This window comes from Fundulus heteroclitus, chromosome 14, assembly GCF_011125445.2.
Source record: "Fundulus heteroclitus isolate FHET01 chromosome 14, MU-UCD_Fhet_4.1, whole genome shotgun sequence".
Taxonomy (NCBI): domain Eukaryota; kingdom Metazoa; phylum Chordata; class Actinopteri; order Cyprinodontiformes; family Fundulidae; genus Fundulus; species Fundulus heteroclitus.
This window is the reverse complement of record NC_046374.1, coordinates 7,201,289-7,223,089: the sequence shown is the minus strand read 5'-3', so window position 1 is coordinate 7,223,089 and position 21,801 is coordinate 7,201,289. Positions and strand designations below refer to the sequence as shown.

Here is a 21,801-nt window from a genome sequence, read left to right as displayed (position 1 = left end):
TGATTTGAGCAGCTAAATAAGACTATTTGCCATTGGAGTAAGATCTTGCTCTTAAAATAGGAACAATTCATCTCCATCCTCTAATTTCAAGTGCAGCATATCTAATTATCTTATTTTAGGGGTTAAAATACTACCTTTTTGCAGTGTAAACCGTATTAGAGGGCGGTCAGAGAGGAGCTGACAAAGTCAGAATTTCAAAGTTTTATGATTGATATTTAATCCCTAAATAAAATTTTTGTTATTTTAACTTTTTCATTTTTTGTTTGTAACACCTTGTGATACTTAAACTGCACTATAAATTATCAAAATCATTATTAACACTGTTATTTTTGTATAATTATCATTATTACCTCCAACTCCATCAACTTCATCTTTCTTTTACAGACACTTTAAAAACTACCAGGAGCTCACGCAATTTACTAATTTAAATTGAGTGGACCAAATTGGTTTTGCTGGTCTTATCTATTGCGAATGCAATTTTTGTAGGTCATCCACAACACACCCACTTATTGCTCGACCATTTTTTTCTTCTATTTTTTATTTTTTTTTTTGCACAAATTTAGTGCTCCTTATTTGCAATCTTTGAAGATTAGGCCCACCGTTGGGACAAATAGTTGGTGGAGTGCACTGTGTTCATAGTTGGCATATGTGTTTCTGTCTATAACCAAGTTTCCACAGATCTTGTAGGTCAGAGGAACCCAGAAAAAGATAAAAGGCTGTGTGAGTTGACTGATTTGACACTGCTTATGAAGACATGCTTATTTTGTTGAGAAACCAAAAACTGAGCAAAACCTAACCTTGCGTGCAAGATGAATTCTTGCGGTATTTGTGTGATCACAAACACACACGAGAATCCATCTTGTACTCCCCCGACTTCAACCGTTTGTGTCCGAACCAAAAACGGTTTGGGCCAATCACATTGCAGTATTGTGTTTTCAGACAGGTCACGCCGGTGTGACCAAAGCAAGAGGTGCTAAGCCCACAGCTGAACTTAACTAAACATGGGAGCGCAGTGGTTTGTTCTTCTTTCATGTCTGAAAAAAGAACAGTAAGAAGTGTCTTGACTAGCTTACCTTCTTGTGGTTTCTCATGACAAGTGCTGCTTACATTTTAATGTGATACCGTTATTGGCTAAAACCAACCTTTGGTAGGGTGGCATTAGGCGTCACTTTGCTCAATCAGCTTGGAGAGTTCTGCTGAAAGTCCCGCCTTTTCCCAAATGGATTCGGCAGTAGCAGTCCCAGATTGATAATGTGCAGAAAGGAGCGTGCTAAACATTATCAATCCGGCTGGCCAGGTTAAGTAAAACCTGCTCTGCAGCAAAATGTGGACTACCAGACAAAGAGGATGATGAAAAAGTTTGGATGACAAGAAAACTATGACTGAACACCGGGGTGTACAAACTGCTTTTGTTAAATAATTGTCTTTGTTAGACTGCTACTTTTTATTTTAATTATTACATGGAAAAGAAAATGACTGTTAGAGCTACCGCACCCTGTCGCCGGTAAAACACCCTTGGTTGCCCCAGCTCTTTCCTGGGGCAACGAAGGGCAACCCCCACTTGTACTTTAGTGTTTTGAAAACATGAAGCAGGAAATAGTAATCTATACTTTAAGTGGTTTAATCTAGAAAAGTCAGAGAAACGTTTACAGACACATTAGCGCTGACGGGCTCTTGATCGCACACGACACAGGGAAAAGGAAAGTAGCAAGAGCCCGGGCTGATCCTCTCTTAAGCCTTATAAAGAAGTCTATGTACACGCCCATGCAAGGGCTGTACACTCTCTCACATGCCATCAGTAAAATAATGTGTCACCACTGGGGTGCTATCTGATAGCCTTGTGCCATAGCCTTGTGTCCCAGACTGTCTAACTGAGCATGCTGCTCCCAGAATAACTGATGTTCCACTCATACGTCAATTCAGTTCAATTCAATTCAATTCAATTTTATTTATATAGCGCCAATTCATGAAACATGTCATCTCGAGGCACTTTACAAAGTCATATTCAATCATATTATACAGATTAATCAAAGATTTCCTATATAAAGGAACCAGTTGATAGCTTCAAAGTCCCGACAAGCAGCATTCACTCCTGGAGAAGCGTAGAGCTACAGGGAGAGTCGTCTGCATTGTCCATGGCTTTGCAGCAATCTCTCATACTGAGCAAGCATGAAGTGACAGTGGAAAGAAAACCTCCCCATTAATGGGAAGGAAAAACCTCCAGCAGAACCGGGCTCAGTATGAACGGTCATCTGCCTCGACCGACTGGGGGTTACAGAAGACAGAGCAGAGACACAATAAGAGACAAACAAACACAGAAGCACACATTGATCTAGTAATCTGTTCTACATTAGATGGTAATAGCGGGTGAGCCGTCTTCTCTGAATGATGTCACAGTTAACACAACGTCAGATTCTGTTAACTGGAAAGTTTTAAGAGTAGTCTTAAAAGTAGACAGGGTGTCTGCCTCACGGACCAAAACTGGGAGTTGGTTCCACAGGAGAGGAGCCTGATAACTAAAGGACCTGCCTCCCATTCTACTTTTAGAGACTCTAGGAACCACCAGTAGACCTGCAGTCTGAGAGCGAAGTGCTCTGTTAGGAACATACGGGGTAATCAGAGCTCTGATATATGATGGAGCTTGATTATAAAGGGCTTTATATGTTAGAAGAAGAATTTTAAATTATATTCTTGATTTAACTGGAAGCCAATGAAGGGAAGCTAAAATTGGAGAAATATGATCCCTCTTGTTGATTTTCATCAGAACTCTTGCTGCAGCATTTTGGATCAGCTGAAGACTTTGAACTGCATTTTGTGGACTTCCTGATAGTAAAGAATTACAATAGTCCAGCCTTGAAGTAATAAATGCATGGACTAGTTTTTCAGCGTCAACCCTAGACAGAATGTTTCTAATTTTGTTGATATTCCTGAGGTGAAAAAAGGAAACTCTGGAAACCTGTTTAATATGGGATTTAAATGACATGTCTTGGTCAAAAATAACACCAATATTTTTTAACTTTATTTCCAGAGGCCAAGTTAATGCCATCCAGATTAAGTGATTGATTAAGAAGTTTATTTTTTGAGGACTCTGGTCCAAAGATTACAACTTCTGTCTTGTCAGAATTTAGGTGCAGAAAATTTAAAGTCATTCAGCTTTTGTTGTCATCAAGACATGACTGCAGTCGAAGTAACTGATTGGATTCATCAGGATTTATAGATAAATATAGCTGAGTGTCATCAGCATAACAGTGGAAATTAATCCCATGCTGTCTGATAATTTTGCCGATCGGAAGCATATATATATATAGTAAAGAGAATTGGTCCAAGGACTGAACCCTGTGGTACTCCACAGGTGACCCTGGAGTTTGAGGAAGACTTATTATTAACATGAACAAACTGGAATATGTCAGACAAATAAGATTTAAACCAACCTAATGCTTTCCCCTTAATCCCTACAGTATGCTCAAGTCTTTGTAGGAGAATATTGTGATCAACTGTGTCAAATGCAGCACTGAGATCTAACAGGACAAATACTGACACAAGTCCATTATCTGAGGCAATGAGAATATCATTAGTGACCTTCACCAGAGCTGTTTCAGTGCTATGATGAGCTTTGAAGCCTGACTGAAATTCCTCAAGTAGGTCATTACTTTGCAAATGTTCACAAAGTTGATAAGCAACTACTTTCTCAAGAATTTTAGATAAGAAAAGAAGATTAGATATAGGTCTGTAGTTCACTAACTCATCTTGATCAAGAGATGGTTTCTTAAGTAAAGGTTTAATAACAGCTACTTTAAAAGCCTGTGGTACATATCCATTTACTAAGAATAAATTAATCATGTCTAAAATAGTGCCACTGATCAAAGGGAATATCTCTTTAAACAACTTGGTTGGGATCGGGTCTAACATACAGGTAGAAGGTTTAGATGAAGCTAAAATTCTTCTGCTTCTAAACAGTTCAGACACTGTGCAGGTTCTAAAGATTCCTCCAACGCTGTCTCACTTACTGAGGATGAGGTAATCATGTTTGGGAGGAGGCCAGTTATTTTATTTTTAATGGAATCAATTTTATTTATGTAGAATCCCATAAAATCATTACTGCTAAGAGCTAAGGGAATGGATAGATCAACAGAGCTATGACTCTGTGTAAGTTTGGCAACTGTACTGAAGTGAAATCTAGGATTTTTTTTTTTGATGAAAAATATGCTGCTCTAACTCTGCGGAGGGTCTTGTTATACAACAATAGACTGTCCCTCCAGATTAGGTAGGATTCCTCTTGGTGTGTAGAGCACCATTTTCTCTCCAATTTCCTAACATTGTGCTTCAAGGAACGCAGCTCTGAATTAAAGCAGAGAGCCAGCTTCCTGTGAATAATCACCTTCTTTTTTAAAGGAGCTACATTGTCTAATGCAGGGCGCAATGACAAAGTCACACCATTAACAAAGGTGTCTATTTGTGAATGGGAAGAAACAACATTGCTGCTATCTACAGGGTATTACTGCAATACTGACAATATTAAAAGGGGGACAGACTCTTTAAAGTTTGATGTAGCATTGTCCAATAAATATAATGGACAATAATATAATGGAACCCTCTTTTGGGGGTGGAGAACTCAGTTAGATTAAACTCAAATGTTATTAAAAATGATCAGATAGGACAGGGTTGTGAGAACATACTGTTAATTCTTCGATGCCATATGTCAGCACAAGGTCTAAAGTATGGAGCCAAGAGTGCATCAGTTTATGCATATTTTGAGCAAAACCAATTGAATCTAGGATAGTTTTAAAGGCTACACTAAGGTTATCACATTCTGTGTCAACATGAAAGTTGAAATCCCCCACTATAATATCCTTGTCAGTGTTTATCACCAAATCAGATAAGAAGTCTGACAACTGATCCAAAAACTTAGAGTAAGGGCCTGGTGGACAATACAAAACAACAAACAGAACAGGTTTTATTGCTTTGCAATTTGGATGAGGGAAATTGAGGGTTAAATGTTCAAAAGAACTGTAGTTATTAATTGGCCTTGGACTTATTAGTAAATCAGACTGAAAGATGGTTGCCACTCCTCCTTTCTCTTCCCACAGATCTGGGAATGTGGAAATTTGAATAATTGGAGGGAGTTGACTCATTTATACTAACATAATCCTCTTTTAGCCAGGTTTCTGTGAGACAAAATAAATCAATCTGATTATCAGAAATCAATTAATTAACAAACAAAGTCTTTGGAGGAAGAGACCTTATATTTAAGGTCTATGTCTGACTGGCAGACATAGGAAGCTCTGGCTAGCAGGCTTGATAGTATATCAAGAATATGTCCATTTTCACTATCAAAATATTATGGCCTTCCTTCATGCCTTCTATCTTTGTATTACTTGTATACTATTTCCCTTAGCTCCTCCTTTGCTTTCTTCCTCCTTTGCTTTCTTCTGTCCTGCCTTGTCCTTTATTCATTTTTATATGAACTACCACCATTTCTTCAATTATTTTTTTTCGGTTTGTTCACTCATTACATTGTTACATTGTTCATTACTGTTGGTTCATCTCTTTATTGCTTCATTTATTATTTCATCATCATTTATTATTTCACCTTTCATAGGTGAGGGAATTTGCCCCCACCCCCACCTTCTTCAAATCAAACTAAATTGGTGTCAATCAAATCTGCTGCGTTTGTGCTGGTTTGTGCAGTTAATATTTCTGTTTGTGCTCCTTTTTTAAAAGTTATTAAAGGAAGTTAAAAGGTCAATCAACCATTTTTCATTTTGGAATTAATGTTCCTGAAGCGTTTACCTGATGTAACTTGGTCAAACAGTGTATTGCCCAGCTGGGTAGGATTGGTGTCAATGTGTCTGGCCCTTCCGAGCGGTATAAACCGTGTCCAGATCCGGCGGACCACAATCCCCTGTGCTTTCCTCAGCACTTATGCTAAATCCTTCCTCTCCTGCACTGTGCTAACCTGACAACAGCCAGCTGCATGTATCGCTCCGCCTAGCTCCACTCACATACATCTGGGACACGGCTCATTGAAAATGATTTCCCCAACCAAATTTTTGGTCTGGCCAATCAGGACGCAGGGCGGGTGTTTCATGGATGTGACGTAGTGGAGAAGCCACCGTGAGATTCCAACAACAATGGCGGCTCGCATCGAGGAAGCAAGCGTTAGCATTGATGCTGCTATTTCCTCCGTGTTGTCCAATCTATCTGATATTGTTTCATTAAAAGAACATCAGAGAACGGCTCTGAAGGCTGTTGTTGGTGGAAACCATGTTTTCGCCCTTCTCCCGACCGGATTTGGCAAGTTTTGTTTTCCGGGGCGCGTACGCGGACCCAGCGGTTAGCGGGTAGCGCTAACCATATTGGGAGGCCTATTAGTCCTCAACGCGGTCAGCCCGGGATCGACTCCGACCCGCGGCGCTTTGCCGCCTGTCTTCCCCCTCTTCCTGTCAGCTCACTGTCAATAAAAGGTGTGCCACTACAGTGTTTCCCGCAGGAATTTGCTTATGCGAGGCGGACCGACTTGCGGAGCGGTGGGGGGGGGGGGGGGGATGACTTTTTCTCCGCGGAGCGGAGGGGGGGGGGGTGGACGACACGTTTTCCGCGGCCGCCTCGCCAAGATAGCGCTGCGGGAAACCCTGCACTAGAGCCGCAAACACATAAAAAAAAAAAAAAAAAGTTTTTTTTTTCCGGCGTCGGTCTCATCAGCGTCACAGGTTAGCTTCGGTGTGAGTGGTTGAAATAGCACGTTGATAAAGATGACAGACAAGTGGTTTATCCAATCATATGCAAGGAGTTTTGATAAGGCCCAGCCTTCAGTAAAGGCAATGCCTATGGCGGTGTCCCAGATGTATGTGAGTGGAGCTAGGCGGAGCGATACATACAGCTGGCTGTTGTCAGGTTAGCACTGTGCAGCTCCCATAACACATTGTTGTGCTTATACATGAAATGCTATGGTAGCTCTGTAAACGTTGCTTAGATCAGATTAGATTAGATTCAACTTTATTGTCATTACACAGGTACAGGTACAAGGCAACGGAATGCAGTTTAGGTCTAACCAGAACTGCATTTTTGCTCTGAATTTTAGAAACTTATGCCCAGTTTGTTTTAGTTTCCTGAGTAAGAAGAGATGTTGTTTGGCCTTCTTCACCAGGTGGGAGATGTTCACAGTCCAGGAGAGGTAGGAGGAGATGTGAATGTTCAGGAATCTAATTCTGTCCACATGCTCCACCACCTCCCCTTGCATGCAGAGTTAAGTGTGTTCAGTCCTCCTGGACCTCCTGTAATCTATTATTACCTTCTCGGTTTTGCCAGTGTTCAGGATCAGGTTATTTCTGGAGCACCACTGTCTGAGATGGTGGACCTCCTCTCTGTAATTGGTCTTATCATTGTTGGAAATGAGACCCACCACAGTGGTGTCATCCGCAAACCACTGTGTTTGTGGGGTGGACGGTAGAACAGTCCTGGGTGACAAGGGTGAAGAGAGCAGGGCTGAGGCCACATCCCTATGGCATGCTGGTGTTTAGGATCAGTGGGGCAGATGGGCGTTTCCCAGTCCTCCCCACCTGGGGTCTGCTGGTGAGGAAGTCACTGATCCAGGAGCAGATCGGTGGAGATAATCCCAGGTTGTGGAGCTTCAGAGCCAGCATGACTTGGAGTATGGTGTTGAAGGCTGAGCTGAAGTCCACAAATAGCATCCAGACATAGGAGTTGGGATGCTGGAAGTGAGTCAGAGCTGTGCCAGTGATTAGCCCTGTATGCAAACTGCAGGCTGTCCAGGACAGCAGGGCTGGCATCCCTGATGTATTAAAGAAGGATCCTCTCACAGCACTTCATGATGACGGGGTTCAGAGCAACAGGACGTAGTCGCTGAGGCAGGTGATGGTAGGTTTTTTGGTGACAGGCACAATGATAGATGATTTCAGACAGGCAGGGACTATGCAGAGCTGCAAGGAGAGGTTAAAGATGTCCAGATAAATCCCTGCAAGTTGGTCAGCATATGATTTTAGTGTCCGACCTGACACCATGTCTGGGCCTGCTTCCCTTTTTTAAACAGGGACCAGAGACCGATGCTGAAACTCTGGCTGGGGATGATGTTCAGGCTCCCTGTTGCTTGGAGAGTTGAAGCGTGTGAAGAAGGTTTTGAAGGTGTCAGGGAGAGCTGGGTCGTTACTGCTGCTGAAATGGTCCTCTGTGCACTGCTTATACCTGTGTCTTGCCTTCTGGATGCCATTTTTCAATTCACTTCTTGCCCTGCTCTAAGCCAGTCTGTCTCCTGATCAGCCTCATGGGCTTTCAGCAGGGACCACACTGTGCTATCCACCATTGGTTTTGGGTTACGAAACAATCTGATTGTCTCTGTGGGTAGGACAGCATCAGTACAGAAGTGAATGTAAGAGTGTGTGTTCAGGCGTATCTGTGCGTTTGGGGGTGGGGGTACTTGTTTTTTTCTAAAATAGACACGTGTGACTAAAGCTCAATGACTAGATGTAGAAAGGTGATATGGAAGCCATAGTTGAGACAGATTGGTCACAAAGGAGGTGAGAAGTGGAGTCTGTGAGTCAGACTTCAGACCCTCATCTGTAGAGCTGAAACATTACTCTCCTGTGCTAATTTTGATCCCAGTTTTTCAGTCTGTTCTATTGTTCAGATAAATGTTGCATCAGAACATGCATTAGAGTCAGCATCCATTCATTTTGGTCACGTTATATCACACAATTGAGCTGAGTGCTTTGTTAACCTTCTCCATCAGTAGTTATGCTTACATGCACACAATTTCACAATCGGGTTAAATAATCAGATTGTACCATTATGGGCACACAATCAAGTAATCCAATCATAATTTGCATGTATATACACCTGGCTTTATTCAGAGTAGAACCACTCTGACATGCGCAGTTATCAAATTCCCCACAAAAAAAAAAAAACACAGAAGAAGAAGCACTTCTGTCTTTGCTGAACAAAAAAGAATAGTGAACAAAGCAGTATTATACAAGTTCATTTGTCTTCCGAGCGCCCAGGCTGGACTTGCACAATGTTCTAATCACAGTTGAAATGTTACTGAGTAAGCAACAATTTTGAGCTCTTTTTTTTTTTTTTGAAACAGAAAGGTTGTATCGAGAGCCCCGACAGTTTTGATTTCTTCTGTATTTCCATGTTGGTGAGTGCCAGTTTACGTTTACGTTGGGCGGACATGCACACTCGGGTCACTTTGTCACATTTGGAATAACTTGAGCCTGACAAGCCTTAATATGTACGTTGATTGGAGTATCAATTGACAGAAACCACCCCTCTCATTCGGATTAAAGTTTCATTCCGATAGAGCCTAATCTGATGATAATATTCCAATTGGCGTGTTTACATGACGTTTTTTTATTCTGATAAGCCTTTTATTCTGATTCCTTTTGTCCATGTTAATGTAGCAATAGTTCATCTCACTCCCGGTACCCCACCTCCACCCATTCACCCTCTCTCTCTCTCTCTGAAAGAAAATGTTTATTTTACCTCAACACTTCCATCCATCCATCCATCCATCCATCCATCCATCCATCCATCCATCCGTTTTCTACCTCAACACTTAGTATGTAGAAATCTAAGTCAATTAGTTTTCTGTCTAAGGAAACTCAGCAGATCAAGTCGAGTCATTGACTTTCACTCTTCCATGTAGCCACAGTGGATAGTTGCTTGCATTGAGCTATGGACTTTGTCAATCTCACATTCAGAGCATGCATGTAGCGACAGTGGAAAGGAAAACTCCCACTTAACAGGAAAAGACTTCCAGCAGAACCAGAACCAAGCTTAGTGTGAACACCCTTCTGCCACGACCAACATTTATCAACATTTAATATCATATATGGTAAAAAATAATAATAATAAAAAATCCCACATAAGGCAAAAAGTCTAAGTCTTTGAAGATGGAGATAAATGATTTGCTGTGGCGATGCTGAAAGGGAAAAGATGAAAGATGGAGAGGGCAATACGTCTTTGTACAAACAAGTGTTACATCAGTAAAAAAAAGTAAATCTAGCATTTTGAAAGCATTTGCAAACAGACTACACATTTTTAGCATTCAGGCAGATTCTACCCAATATTACATCTAATGCACTCACTTCATTAGGTTTAAAGTAGCTAAAGACCTGCTAGAGAAATACCTAAAATGTAAAACCATCAGTCTATTTCATTGATTCACTTTTTACATCTAATAGCAGGTTAAAGAATCAGAGCACGTCTGTGAAGGGGGACGGCACTGAGATTAGCTCAGCGTCAGATTGTCACTCTGATTGGCTAATCAGAATCAGTCCTAAAGAGGGAAAAACATACACAGATTCATTTCTTTCATCTCTGCATTTGAACCACAATGACTTCAGCGACATCTGTTTTTTATTTAACGCCTCTGCTTGTCATGATAGTGGGTAAGTTCAGGTTTGCAACAGTTTTCTCTATTGCCCTTTACAAGATTATTTGCAGCACAGCTGCACAGCTCCATTCTACTTTCATCACATTTCCTGTATTTTTTTTTGCATGATTTTGTCCTCAGCTCATACGGCAACTTTGAAATCGATGTCTTTACTTATGGAATCATCTGATGTTGGAACCAACGTTGCCTTGCAGTGCCTCTGCCAAGATAATACAGCAGTGATGTTCTACTGGTATAAACAAATACTAGGAAAGAAACCAAAGCTTGTTTGCTCTTTCTACAAGCATAACAATATTGGCAATTTTCAAAATGAATTTAATAATTCTCGTTTCTCTCTAGATACTGAAAACCATGGCAACATTTTGCTAAAGATATCAGATTTGAGGATATCAGACTCAGCAACCTATCATTGTGTAAAGAGCAATTTAGCTGAGTTTAAATTTTGTGAAGGTACGACACTCATTGTAAAAGATTTTGGATTAAACCTCAAAACTTCCCGTCATCAGTCTGAAACTGAGCCGATCCTATCAAGAGGCTTTGTGACACCGAGCTGTGCAGTGCAAACTGGGTATTATGGTGGAGGACACAGTCTTTACTGGTTCACAAATTACGAAAAATATCATCCTGGACTAATTTACAGCCAGGTAGGCAGTCGGGAGCCGTCTGAGAGGAAACCCAACACGTCAAGAAACAGCTGTGCTTTCAGTCTGTCGACGAAAAACATGAATAAGTCACATGCTGGGACCTATTTGTGTGCCGTTGCCTCATGTGGACACTTGCTGTTTGGAAACAGGACCATCGTGCCTGCAGAAGGTGAGTCGGTTAGTAGAAAAGTCACCTTATTTAAATGCCTTTGAAAAGTAAGCCAAAATAGCATACTTAATGGGTTCATTCCTGATGACTGTACATTAGTCACCCCTGTGAGATTTATAGACTGATTTGGTGGCAATGACATCTGCTTCATATACGCTGAGCTTCAACGGTACTTTTTTTTGCTCATGTCTTGTCCTGGCACTCCAGATATACAGTTGAAAACAGAAGTTTACATATACTATATAAAAAGAGACTAAATCTTTTTTTCTCATTGTCAGACATAAAATCTGAATAAGTTCTTTCTGTCTTAGGTCTGATAAGATTACCAAAATTATTTCCATTTTCCAAATACTAGTATAATCAGAGTGATCATTTTCTTTCTTTCTTTCTTTCTTTCTTTCTTTCTTTCTTTCTTTCTTTCTTTCTTTCTTTCTTTCTTTCTTTCTTTCTTTCTTTCTTTCTTTCTTTCTTTCCGTAACCATACTAAGTATGGTGGTTACATTCCATAAATACAATAAGTACAATGACAATAACAACACATCCCATGCAAAAAAGAATAAGCATAGGAAGAAGAACAATTCGTATTAACTCCTACCCCCATTTGTATTTCAAAAGATGCAGATGAGATGACACTCCCAACAACAGACTTATAGAAGATATGCATCTTGCTGCAAACCTTACATGACCTTAGCCTACTCAAGAAGTACAGTCTGCAGAGTCCCTTCTTATAAACAGCTTCACTGTTGCTTCTCTAGTCCAGTCTGTTGTCCAGATGAACACCGAGGTATTTATATTCCTCAACCACCTTCACTTATTTTGCCATGATGGAAATAAGCTTTGAGCTAACCCTGTTTCTCCTGGAATCTACAATCCTTACACTTGTTTTGTTCACATTCAAGATGAGATTATTGTTCCCACACCATGCCACAAAGCGGTCCACCAGCTCTCTGTACTCAGCTTTTTGTCCATCTCTGATACACCCAACAACTGCAGAATCATCTGAGTATTTCTGTAGATGACCCATACACTCCCCATGATCCTTCCACTCTGGGACATGGAGCCCGTTCTTCGTACGTCGCTAACTCAGTTAGCTGGATTTGATTGTTGACGATTTGGCATGATCTTGGATCGTTTGGTTCTTCGAAAGACTTCCTGCACTTGTTGTCATAGCAACATGTGCGCCAGCTTAAGCCTGCTCGAGAGCAGGCTTATTTCATGTAAACAGGATTAGATCGCAACTTTAGAAGCGGAGGAGATAGGGAAGTCTGTCGTAGCCATGTCCATTTTTACGACTGCAACCTGTTGCGGAAGGTGTAAGAATAATTTGCAGAGCTTCTCGAATTAATTGCCTATTGCACAATAGACAGGATCCTTTAGCGCAGCGCGACAGTGTAATTGTAGAGAGATTTTTCTTGGTGGCTGTTATAAACAGACAAACACATCATTTAACAGTGGCTTTTAAAGAGGAAAAGTGATGTTGGAGCCATAAATCTAAAATATTTAAGTTATTTGTATGATAGTTTGCTTTTTATTTTTATCATATTCAGTAAGAAGATTTGTTCAGGCCATTTCATTGTGAAGTTTAGTTTTACTTTGAAAGGCTTGCTTCCTGTCGAGCCGTATATTGTATTAAAAAAAACATGGATGGATTATCTAGACACGGAGCAATACAGTTTTACCGTGTAAACTGTGGATGACTTGGAAAAGTAAAAACTTCATTTTTTATAGATAAAGAATTTTTTGTTAAAATTCCTGGTTTGCACCTTTACTTCCAGTGGAAGGAATGACACCGAAATTTGGATCTCTTGACATAACAAGTGCCTTTTTAAAATAAAGTATAATATTTAAAGGCTACCATTTTGTAGAATATTCTTGTACTTCACTTTTTTCCCCATGTTCTAGTGGCTCCCGTGGAGGCTGTGACATAAAAGAACAAAGTAAATATAAAATTATTAAAATGCAAAAATTCATACTGTAGAAAGTGATAGAAACATCTACCATGGACAGTATTTACGCATTAATTTGTCTGACGCTTTTTACCAGCCCTCTCTCCTAACTTTAACAGAATTTGAGGTGTTACCTGTCATTTTAATTAATGACTCAAATTCGGCATAACCTTCCATTAAAAGCTCGCGTTCTGCTTGGGAGAAAAACTGTGGGCGTTCATTGGCCATGCTGAACAGCCAATAGCAGCGTTGCTGATCAATGTTTCTATCGATACATTTCCCCTTTTAAACAAACGCATGAACGCACAGTTATCTCAGATAACTCAATCCAGCCATACTAATCGTAAACAACAGGTGTGTTCTAAGAATCACAATCCGGATCATGATTAGCTGGATGAAATCATCTTGGATGTGTCATTTGATCTCGGATGTTTTAAGCAACGTACGAAGAACGGGCCCCTGGCCTGAGTGTCAACGCAAACAACACTCCCCATGTCTTCAGAAATCCCAAGGCCGTTCTCAGTCCTTTATTCCCTGACAAACAAACAAGCATGGGCACAGGGGGTGGAAGTAAGGGGACCATACCTATGGCACTACACACACACACACACACACACACACACACACACACACACACACACACACACACACACACACACACACACACACACACACATATCAATCAATCAATATTTTCTCTCTATCTATCTATCTATCTATCTATCTATCTATCTATCTATCTATCTATCTATCTATCTATCTATCTATATATATATATATATATATATATATATATATATATATATATATATATATATATATAATGTATGTGGAATTGTAATGAAGAGCCTTGACTTGGCCAAAAATCTGTAGCATCCCCTGCTGCTTGTCTTTCTGCAGGTGAAGCTGTCTCTAGTGTCTTGGTTTATCTCCTGAGTGGGACTTTCGCATTCTCCACCCTTCTGGTTGTTTCACTGGCTTCCTTGGTGTACAGACTGAACAAAAGACAAATTCAGCAAACAGGTACCTACCGTTATTTGAGATTCCATTTAAATTTCTATGGAGTGAAAAACAATAAGTTTTAACACTATTTACAGATTGCAGTGACACATTTTCTGCAACTACACAGGTAAGAATAATTTCCTGTAGAGATATAAGGATCTTTCTAATAATGTGCTTCCTGGAGCAGCTAACTAAGATGGAGGCCGCCTGCTGTTTTCATCTGTGTCACTGCTTTGAACATTTATTTCCTGTTTTATCTTTTTTTGTAGCTACATCAAGATGCCGAAAACACCCAATATGCTGCTGTAAATAACCTCCAACCCAGGATGTCAGGAAGGACAAAAGACATCGATCATAAACATTAATTATCCTGTGACTATTTCATTTCTGCTTACTCACCCCATGTTGATTTGTTTATTCACCATAAATTGTTGTTGCTGATTACTAATAATTAAGCTTGTTAAAGGAGCTATATGGACGATATTTACTGTAAAAAAAAAAAAGGCCTAAATTGTACAACACCATAGACCTATCCTGTGGAAGTAAAAATTCAAAACATCAATTCAGTTTAAAAACAGCAAGTTAGATTGTTGTGACCGGCAAGCTATTGTACCGATTTGAGCCACATAGTGTCAGTATTACTTATAGCTCCTTTAAGTGGATTGATTATTTAATTGTCTAGAATTCTTCAGTTGCTCACTTACTCTCAACTGATCGTTGTGCATTTTACCTTTGATTTGATTCTTAGTTAGTAGATGTGTATTTGTTATTAGTTAAGGAGTTTGTGACTCAAATAGTTTTGAATGCATCAGGGCAATATATAGTTTAGAAGTAAATTCAAACAGGGAAACTCAACCCGACAGCATCTGCATCCACTGACTGTCTCATCATGTGCCCGTCTTCTGTGGGGGTCCGAGCACCAAAGAAGAACCTTTCTAATTTATGCCAATAAACCTCTCTAATTGCCTCTTCTGTCTGTGTGATTCTCTCCAGGTTGAATTGGTTTAATAAATTCTCATAGATTAAGAGATACTTGTTTGTGCTTATTTTCATGCTGTCAATTTAACAGTTGATAAGAGATTTAGTTAGCAATTGTTAACTGCAAATTGCAGTTGTAAATTACAATTATTAACAGTTACTAGGAGTGTACAACTCCAATATTCCACAATAAATTAGAACATCTAAGCACTTCTGGTAATTTTGGTTAATTATAATTAATTATTAATTCCAATTATTAATTAATTATTAAGTGCTAGCAGCCCAATCATCACAACCCCCTAGTGGACTTTAAACATGTATGTTTGTTCTGGAAGATTTTTGGTCAAGGTTCCAAATTATTATTATTTTTTAATAAAAAAACAAAAAACAATTGCACAACAGCTGGAATACACAATTCTCAGTATCCATTGATCAATATGAAATTGTATAACTAATAAATATTTATCAATAATATAAAATCCCTATATTTTCATAAAAAATTAAAGGAGGAATCACAGCCTCTGCTTTCTTGTATTCATAAAAGAGAGAGTGCTGGGAATGAAGGATTTCTAAAGTCTTTGCTCCGACTTAAAGGTAACCCCACCCTGGAGCCAGAGGAAGAGAGCTGATTGTAGTTGATGGGTGCAGTTTAACAGGACAGAAGTTGTCTTATTAAAAATCCAACTGCTAAACAGCTCATACAGTGAACTCTGCTGTGTGCATCCACTTTTTTACTACATATTTTTACAATTTTCTATGGTAAATTTCTGTCCTTGACAAAGAAGGGTTTAAAACAGGCTCAATGTAAGATGTGTAAAAAAGGACATGACCTTCACAGCTTTTCAGCATTTTTAAATTAGAAATGTTTTTAATCAATTACAGTTTCCAGGTACTTATGACTTTCTAGGTTACTAACCTATTCCTTGGTCATTGAGCTATAATAGTCTGGGAGCTGAATGTTTCAGCCGTGACACACTTTTTTAAATATATAATATTAACAGCACTATAAATGGCTTTTAGCCTGATTCGTACCTGCAGTCAGCTTTTAACTAGCTATGAACCTCCTTTGGCAGAAAATATTATCAACCCATGAATAATAAAAACAAACTTCAGTTACATTAAGTTTTGTACTTTTTAGGAGTTTATTAATAGTATTAATCATACTACTGACCACAGGTACAGACCAAACAGCCGGTGGTGGTGTTGTCACAATTACAATGATTTATAAGGCCTATATTTTCTGGACAAAAAAAAAACAACCCATCATTGTTTTTACCGCAGCGATCATGTGAATGAATGTGACAGATAACAACAGCATGTTTGCGCCACCTTTTTAAGTTTTTAAAAACAAAAAAACCAGTGTTGTGGATGAAGGCTGTGTAAACCAACAGACGCTGGTTTCCAGATGCCCAGGTATCCCACAATGGAGTGCGGTTGTTACGTCACCCTTTCAAGCCCCATAAAATGACAAAGTTCACAACAAATTTAGTATACATATTTATACAATGGGCATGACCTCACCTGTGCAATAGTTGTGGGAAATAAAGATAACTGATTACCCAGTTACTTATTGAATAAAAGGAAACGGTGATTCCATCAAGTTCCAGCACTTTGAGAACCAGAGACAAAGTATTCACACCCCTGGCGAGGCCACAGCTTGGCATCTCATCTGCTGTCAGCTCTGCCCTCCTCAGAATCTGCCCTCTTCCTCCTCCTCCTTTCCTTCTCACACTCTGCTTTATCGGCTGACCAGAGCAGACAATAATACAAACATTCCAAACCCAAACACTTACAGTCTCACAGAAAACATGCACACGTTCACCTTGATTAATTAATCAGGGTAGAGTGAAGCCGTCTTCTCCATCAGTACAGCTGCTTACATGTTTTGAAGAAGATACGTAGGTCAGGGGTGATTTTAGGACCTCAAACTTTAATAATTGCATTTACAAAAATCCAAAAATTGTAGGAATGAAAGAGAAGAAGGGTAGGAGGGATATGAAGGAAAGTAAGTTTAGCACCAGTAACGAAGGAAAGAAGGTAGGACACAAAAAGGAAGGATTGAATGAAGGATTAAAAGAAGACACAAGGGGGAAAAAATGTCATACTTATCCAAGCATGGAAAATACAGAAATCAAATGCCATACCTTTCCAGACTTCATAAGAACCCAGTTATGATTAGCTTTAAAAAAAAATCGAATTTGTTACTCACTGAATGGATATAAAAAGACGTATGTTGCCTGCACTCACACATCTGATGTGCAATGATTCAAACCCTAACAAATCTATGGCATTACAAATTTTGAACGGGATGTATTACAATTAATTTTTCCAATGACTTCATTCAGTTGTTGAATGAAGTCATTGTGTTTGATTATGGTGAAAGAAAATGTGGCGCGGATTAACTGGTGCAGGACCGAAGTGACTCAAAGCCAGTGACTATAAGGGATAGAAGGCACCTCCTAAAAAACAGCAATAATATACTTTAAGAATTTCCACATTGACTATTCAGCAGATCATTGATTGATGTAATCTTTTATTCACACTTGAATTAAAGTCAGACTTTTTTTTTTACTTCTGGATGCAAAAGCCAAAATAATATAATGCAACCAGGTGTTGAGTTTAAACGTAATAAAATATAACATTTCAAACACTTACAGCTAACATTATAGTTACAAGGTGACCTACAAAAGCAGAAGAAGATGAAATTGTTGGAATTGCTCTCACGTATTGTTTATCTTCAGAAGGGTTCATTTGTGGCTGTGATGGTTATGACCCCAATAGGCACACTGTGCTTATTGGCTCTTACTGGCGAAAATAAAAAGACAAATCATCAGTAAGAACAACAGAATCATACTTCTAAACACTAAGAGCCCGAATAAGCTCTCTGTCTGGGATACTTGTTCTTTAGCATCGATAAGCAGCTTGCTTCCACTACCAAACAGCATCTCCCCACAGGCGGCAACAACACAGTAATAAGTTCCCGCATCAGATGAGCTCAGGTTGTTCTTCTGTAAATGGTAGACACAACTCTGTGAGGAATGTTGCTGAGCAGAGCTGATTTCACAGTGATTCCTGTGTGTGTGGAGAACCGCCTGGTGAGCTCCATGCCGAAACCAGTGAACAGCATGTCCTTCTTCACAGGTCCTAGTGTGTACCGTACAATTAAACGTCACAGAGCAGCCGGGCTGGATGGTCTCAGATGTTGGCTCTTGGATGATTTCCAGATGTTTTTGTCCTACAAAGAGTGAACATTTAGGGAAAAGCAAACTAATATGGCACTTTCCTTGTCTGACAGACCACTAAAAAAAACTTTCAAAGTATAGACTACACACTCACCTATCATAGCTTACAAATACACAGATAAGTAGGCAGTTTGGAGGTTTAGTGTCTGGCCCAGGGACACGTAAGCATATTAGAAAGGCTAGAATGGAGCTCATAACCTTCAGACTACCAAATGACTGCTCTCTCCCTGTACTCACAGATGCTCCAATTAGCCTGTCCGAAACTGTGAGGGTCTGACTATAGGACCTCTGAGAATAGTCTTGCAGACCTTGTACTCATTTAAACAATAATTTGTTCTCTAACTACGAGCAAATGCATGCTTCAAAAGGAACTGAAATTCTTAGAATATAAAAAAAATGAAATTCTATACCTTCAACACTCAAAAAGACTCCCTTCCCAAACTCCACTACGTTGGTGTGGGAGCTTCCACAGTAGTATGTTGCTGAATCAGAGAGCTGGACGTTAGAAATGTGCAAATGATTAATTCCTTCACCTCTTTCCACGGAGAAACGAGGGTTCTTTTCCAACAAGTGAAAGGCTTTGGATGGTTCATCGTATTTGTAAATGTTAGCCAAGAGTTTTGGACTGCCTCCTAATGTTTGGCGGTACCAGGAGAAGTGCATCGATGCCTGGCTGGCATGGAAGCAGCGTAGCAGAACATTTTCTCCTGCCACGGCAGATCTCACACCGCTGTCTTGATTGACTGGTCCTGAATGGATCACAGCTGTCCAATAAACTAGGCCAAAAACAATATATGATATCATAAGGAAATATACCATGACATACATTTTTAGCCTTAGTTACTTCTAAGTATTATTATACTTACAGACTCCATAGAGAACCGTGCACAGCTGCATTGTCTCAGCGTTTTTTTTTGGCACTGAACATTTTGGCCAAAGAAGCAGACAACAGCATAAAAAATGGGGTTACATTTGATTGGTTGTTAGAGAAGTCAAACTATGTGGTATTTCAAAACATTGACTGAAGCAGGGGGGTAGTAGGGGGTAGGGTGGGAAGCGTGAATCCACATTTGGCATGAACATACCATTGAAAAAGGCTGTGTCTCACTTTATGAACTTTAAGAACAAAATCTGAATCAACTTTATGCGCCAGGTTTGGGGGGGGGGGGGGGAGCAAGGATTTTTACTTCAGATCCCAATGCTCACGTCGTATAAAAGAAAAAAAAGGCAGACAAGTAACTATAAGCAGAACAGCAAGTACAATTTCTAACAGAAAATATGCTATTGAGTGGAAAGGGGTAAGCAAAGGAGCAGTTTGTACGGGACAGTTTTCCCACACCTTACTGTAAAGTGTTCACCTGAGACGCCACCTGGAGGTAGAAACTAGGGTTGTCAAAAATATCGATACTATATATAGATACAATACTAATTTGGCATGATATCAATACTAAATATTTTGCATGAGATGTAAACGAAGAAGGGAAACCCAAAGATTTTAACACGCCTGTGTGCAAACAATGCTTTAAAGTGGTGACAACGAAGTCAAGCAGCAGAACAAACTTGGCCAAACATCTCAAGGACCGACACCCTGGCCTTCATGATGAATATCGACAGGTTAATAAATTAAAGTTCCCGTTGATAATATCATTTAATACATTAAATGTATAACTGATGTTAGCGCAACGGGTGGTCTGCATTAATGTTGTATCATTAGCTGTGGCTAGCATGCTACCAGGCATGTGTTATATTTGGCTTATTTATTTAGCACTTATGTAACTAGCATTTTGGATTCTGTTGAGAAAGCATGTTCCATGTTGAGATTAAAAAGGTGAGTTTTTCATGTTAAAATTCTTTTTATGCCTTTAATTATTTGTTAGTTTTTTGTCCTTGTGGTATTGAAAAAGGTATGGAGAATCAAATATTTACTTGGGTATTGATATCGAATTTGAAATTTTAGTATGGTGACAACCCTAGTAGAAACTGGCTCTGTGATAACTTGTTTTAGCCACCAACGCTCTGTAGCACTGAACTAAAGGTCTAAAGGTTTCAGAGATTACAACTATATCTGCAACTGTTGGAATAACCCATGTCCTAACCATATATATCTTGGAAAGCAAACTGCACACATTAAAGCAGCACTGTGTAAGTTTTGACTCAAGTATGAGCTTAATTTGAGATGATTTTTTTAGGTCAATGTACAGCACTATGCATGTATCGATGCTTCGTGTAGGCTGCCCTTCTCAAAAACTCGCCTATGTAACTTGAGAGGGTCGGATCTGTTGCTGAATGGGTCATGTGACTTAGAGCGCCGCTTGAGGTCACATGACCCATTCTAGGTTACGGCAGTCTGAGTAACAACAAAACAACACAGATATGACGCTTATCTGATCTGACATATTTTTGATTCTCTGATGTAGAATTTTATCTAGAGGAGGGAAGGAGGTTTTGTTTTGTCTTTACAAGGAGTTCCATGACTTCTCAATCTGCTGGTCCAAAGTGATCTGTTCTCAGATTCCAAATTAAGTAGGGAGACATTCATTTATTTTGTGACAGTGTAGTGTTGCCAGTGGCCTTCAGGGGTGCTAAACCTGGAAGTTACAGGCCTAGAAATGCCATTATACCCAAATCTCAGCAATTAGTTGATCAATGTAGAGTGAATGGTTGTCCTCAAACGGCCCAAGCCTCAGCGACTCAATAGATAGACGATCTGTGATGAAGAAAGCAGTAGAATGCTAGCCTGGCCAGCCAGACTAACTTTTGCCTCTCTTCGTTACAGCTGAAGTTAGTCTGAATCTGCTCCCATAGAGGGCTTTTTTCTGGAGTGAGGTTAACAGGCGCAAAGTAAACCAATCAGAGAAACTGTGGACTTCCGCTGTCAACATTTCGCAATATAATTCAACATGGCGAGCCACGGTGGAGCGGAGACTACAGTGAATGATTCTTATCGTTTTTGTCACAAAAACTTAACGAGGAGTTATTTCAACTCGGTGTATATTTCTGTAAAAGGAAAAAAACCAAGAACGCCCTTTGAAAGATTACCTGACTTGTTCCTGTGGCTCTCCTCTGTTCTTCTCTGAGATGGAAAAACATAATTTATACATGAACTCTGTGATTGTGTTTTGTTTGTAACTCAGATTGCAAAATGTTACTGGTACCTCTCTCAAAGACATTTAGAAAAACAAAAGCGTTAAGGCAGACCCAGGTCTCCACTAGATACCCCAGCAAACCTTTCTAATTTTCATATCTTTAAATTTCCTCTAAACAATTTTTTTAGTTGTATGAGGGTAGAACTGTAGTTTAATTAGTAAATAAGTGACATGATCCACTGTCACATGTTCAGAGGAGCGATGGCTGCAAAGTCAGATGAGTCTATAACCAAATGACAGCACTATTTTAATAGGGTAGCTGC

At 39.6% G+C, this 21,801-nt stretch overlaps 2 protein-coding genes across 2 annotated transcripts; one reads left to right on the top strand and one right to left on the bottom strand.

The window, feature by feature from the left end:
* The first annotated feature begins 10,338 nt into the window (after positions 1-10,338).
* On the top strand, positions 10,339-15,200 carry LOC105923636. Its single transcript, XM_021314922.2, has 5 exons — positions 10,339-10,406; positions 10,532-11,224; positions 14,071-14,193; positions 14,268-14,299; positions 14,442-15,200. Exons 1-5 carry the CDS (start codon positions 10,352-10,354, stop codon positions 14,535-14,537), a joined length of 999 nt encoding a protein of 332 aa, XP_021170597.2. The 5' UTR covers positions 10,339-10,351; the 3' UTR covers positions 14,538-15,200.
* Positions 15,201-17,848: 2,648 nt separating this feature from the next.
* On the bottom strand, positions 17,849-19,289 carry LOC105925523. Its single transcript, XM_021315868.2, has 3 exons — positions 19,259-19,289; positions 18,803-19,168; positions 17,849-18,385 (listed from the first exon to the last, which is right to left on the bottom strand). Exons 1-3 carry the CDS (start codon positions 19,287-19,289, stop codon positions 17,943-17,945), a joined length of 840 nt encoding a protein of 279 aa, XP_021171543.2. The 3' UTR covers positions 17,849-17,942.
* Between the last annotated feature and the right edge of the window lie 2,512 nt (positions 19,290-21,801).

What these genes read in the sequence shown, in the direction of transcription:
- LOC105923636 (XM_021314922.2), top strand. Translation starts at nt 10,352, where the DNA reads ATGACTTCAGCGACATCTGTTTTTTATTTAACGCCTCTGCTTGTCATG. An exon ending in TCTGCTTGTCATGATAGTGG is followed by an intron (nt 10,407 to 10,531) that starts GTAAGTTCAGGT and finishes TTTTGTCCTCAG; the next exon opens with CTCATACGGCAACTTTGAAA. An exon ending in AAGACAAATTCAGCAAACAG is followed by an intron (nt 14,194 to 14,267) that starts GTACCTACCGTT and finishes CACTATTTACAG; the next exon opens with ATTGCAGTGACACATTTTCT.
- LOC105925523 (XM_021315868.2), bottom strand. Translation starts at nt 19,289, where the DNA reads ATGCAGCTGTGCACGGTTCTCTATGGAGTCT. An exon ending in CACGGTTCTCTATGGAGTCT is followed by an intron (nt 19,169 to 19,258) that starts GTAAGTATAATA and finishes TTTTTGGCCTAG; the next exon opens with TTTATTGGACAGCTGTGATC. An exon ending in AGTCTTTTTGAGTGTTGAAG is followed by an intron (nt 18,386 to 18,802) that starts GTATAGAATTTC and finishes CACTCTTTGTAG; the next exon opens with GACAAAAACATCTGGAAATC.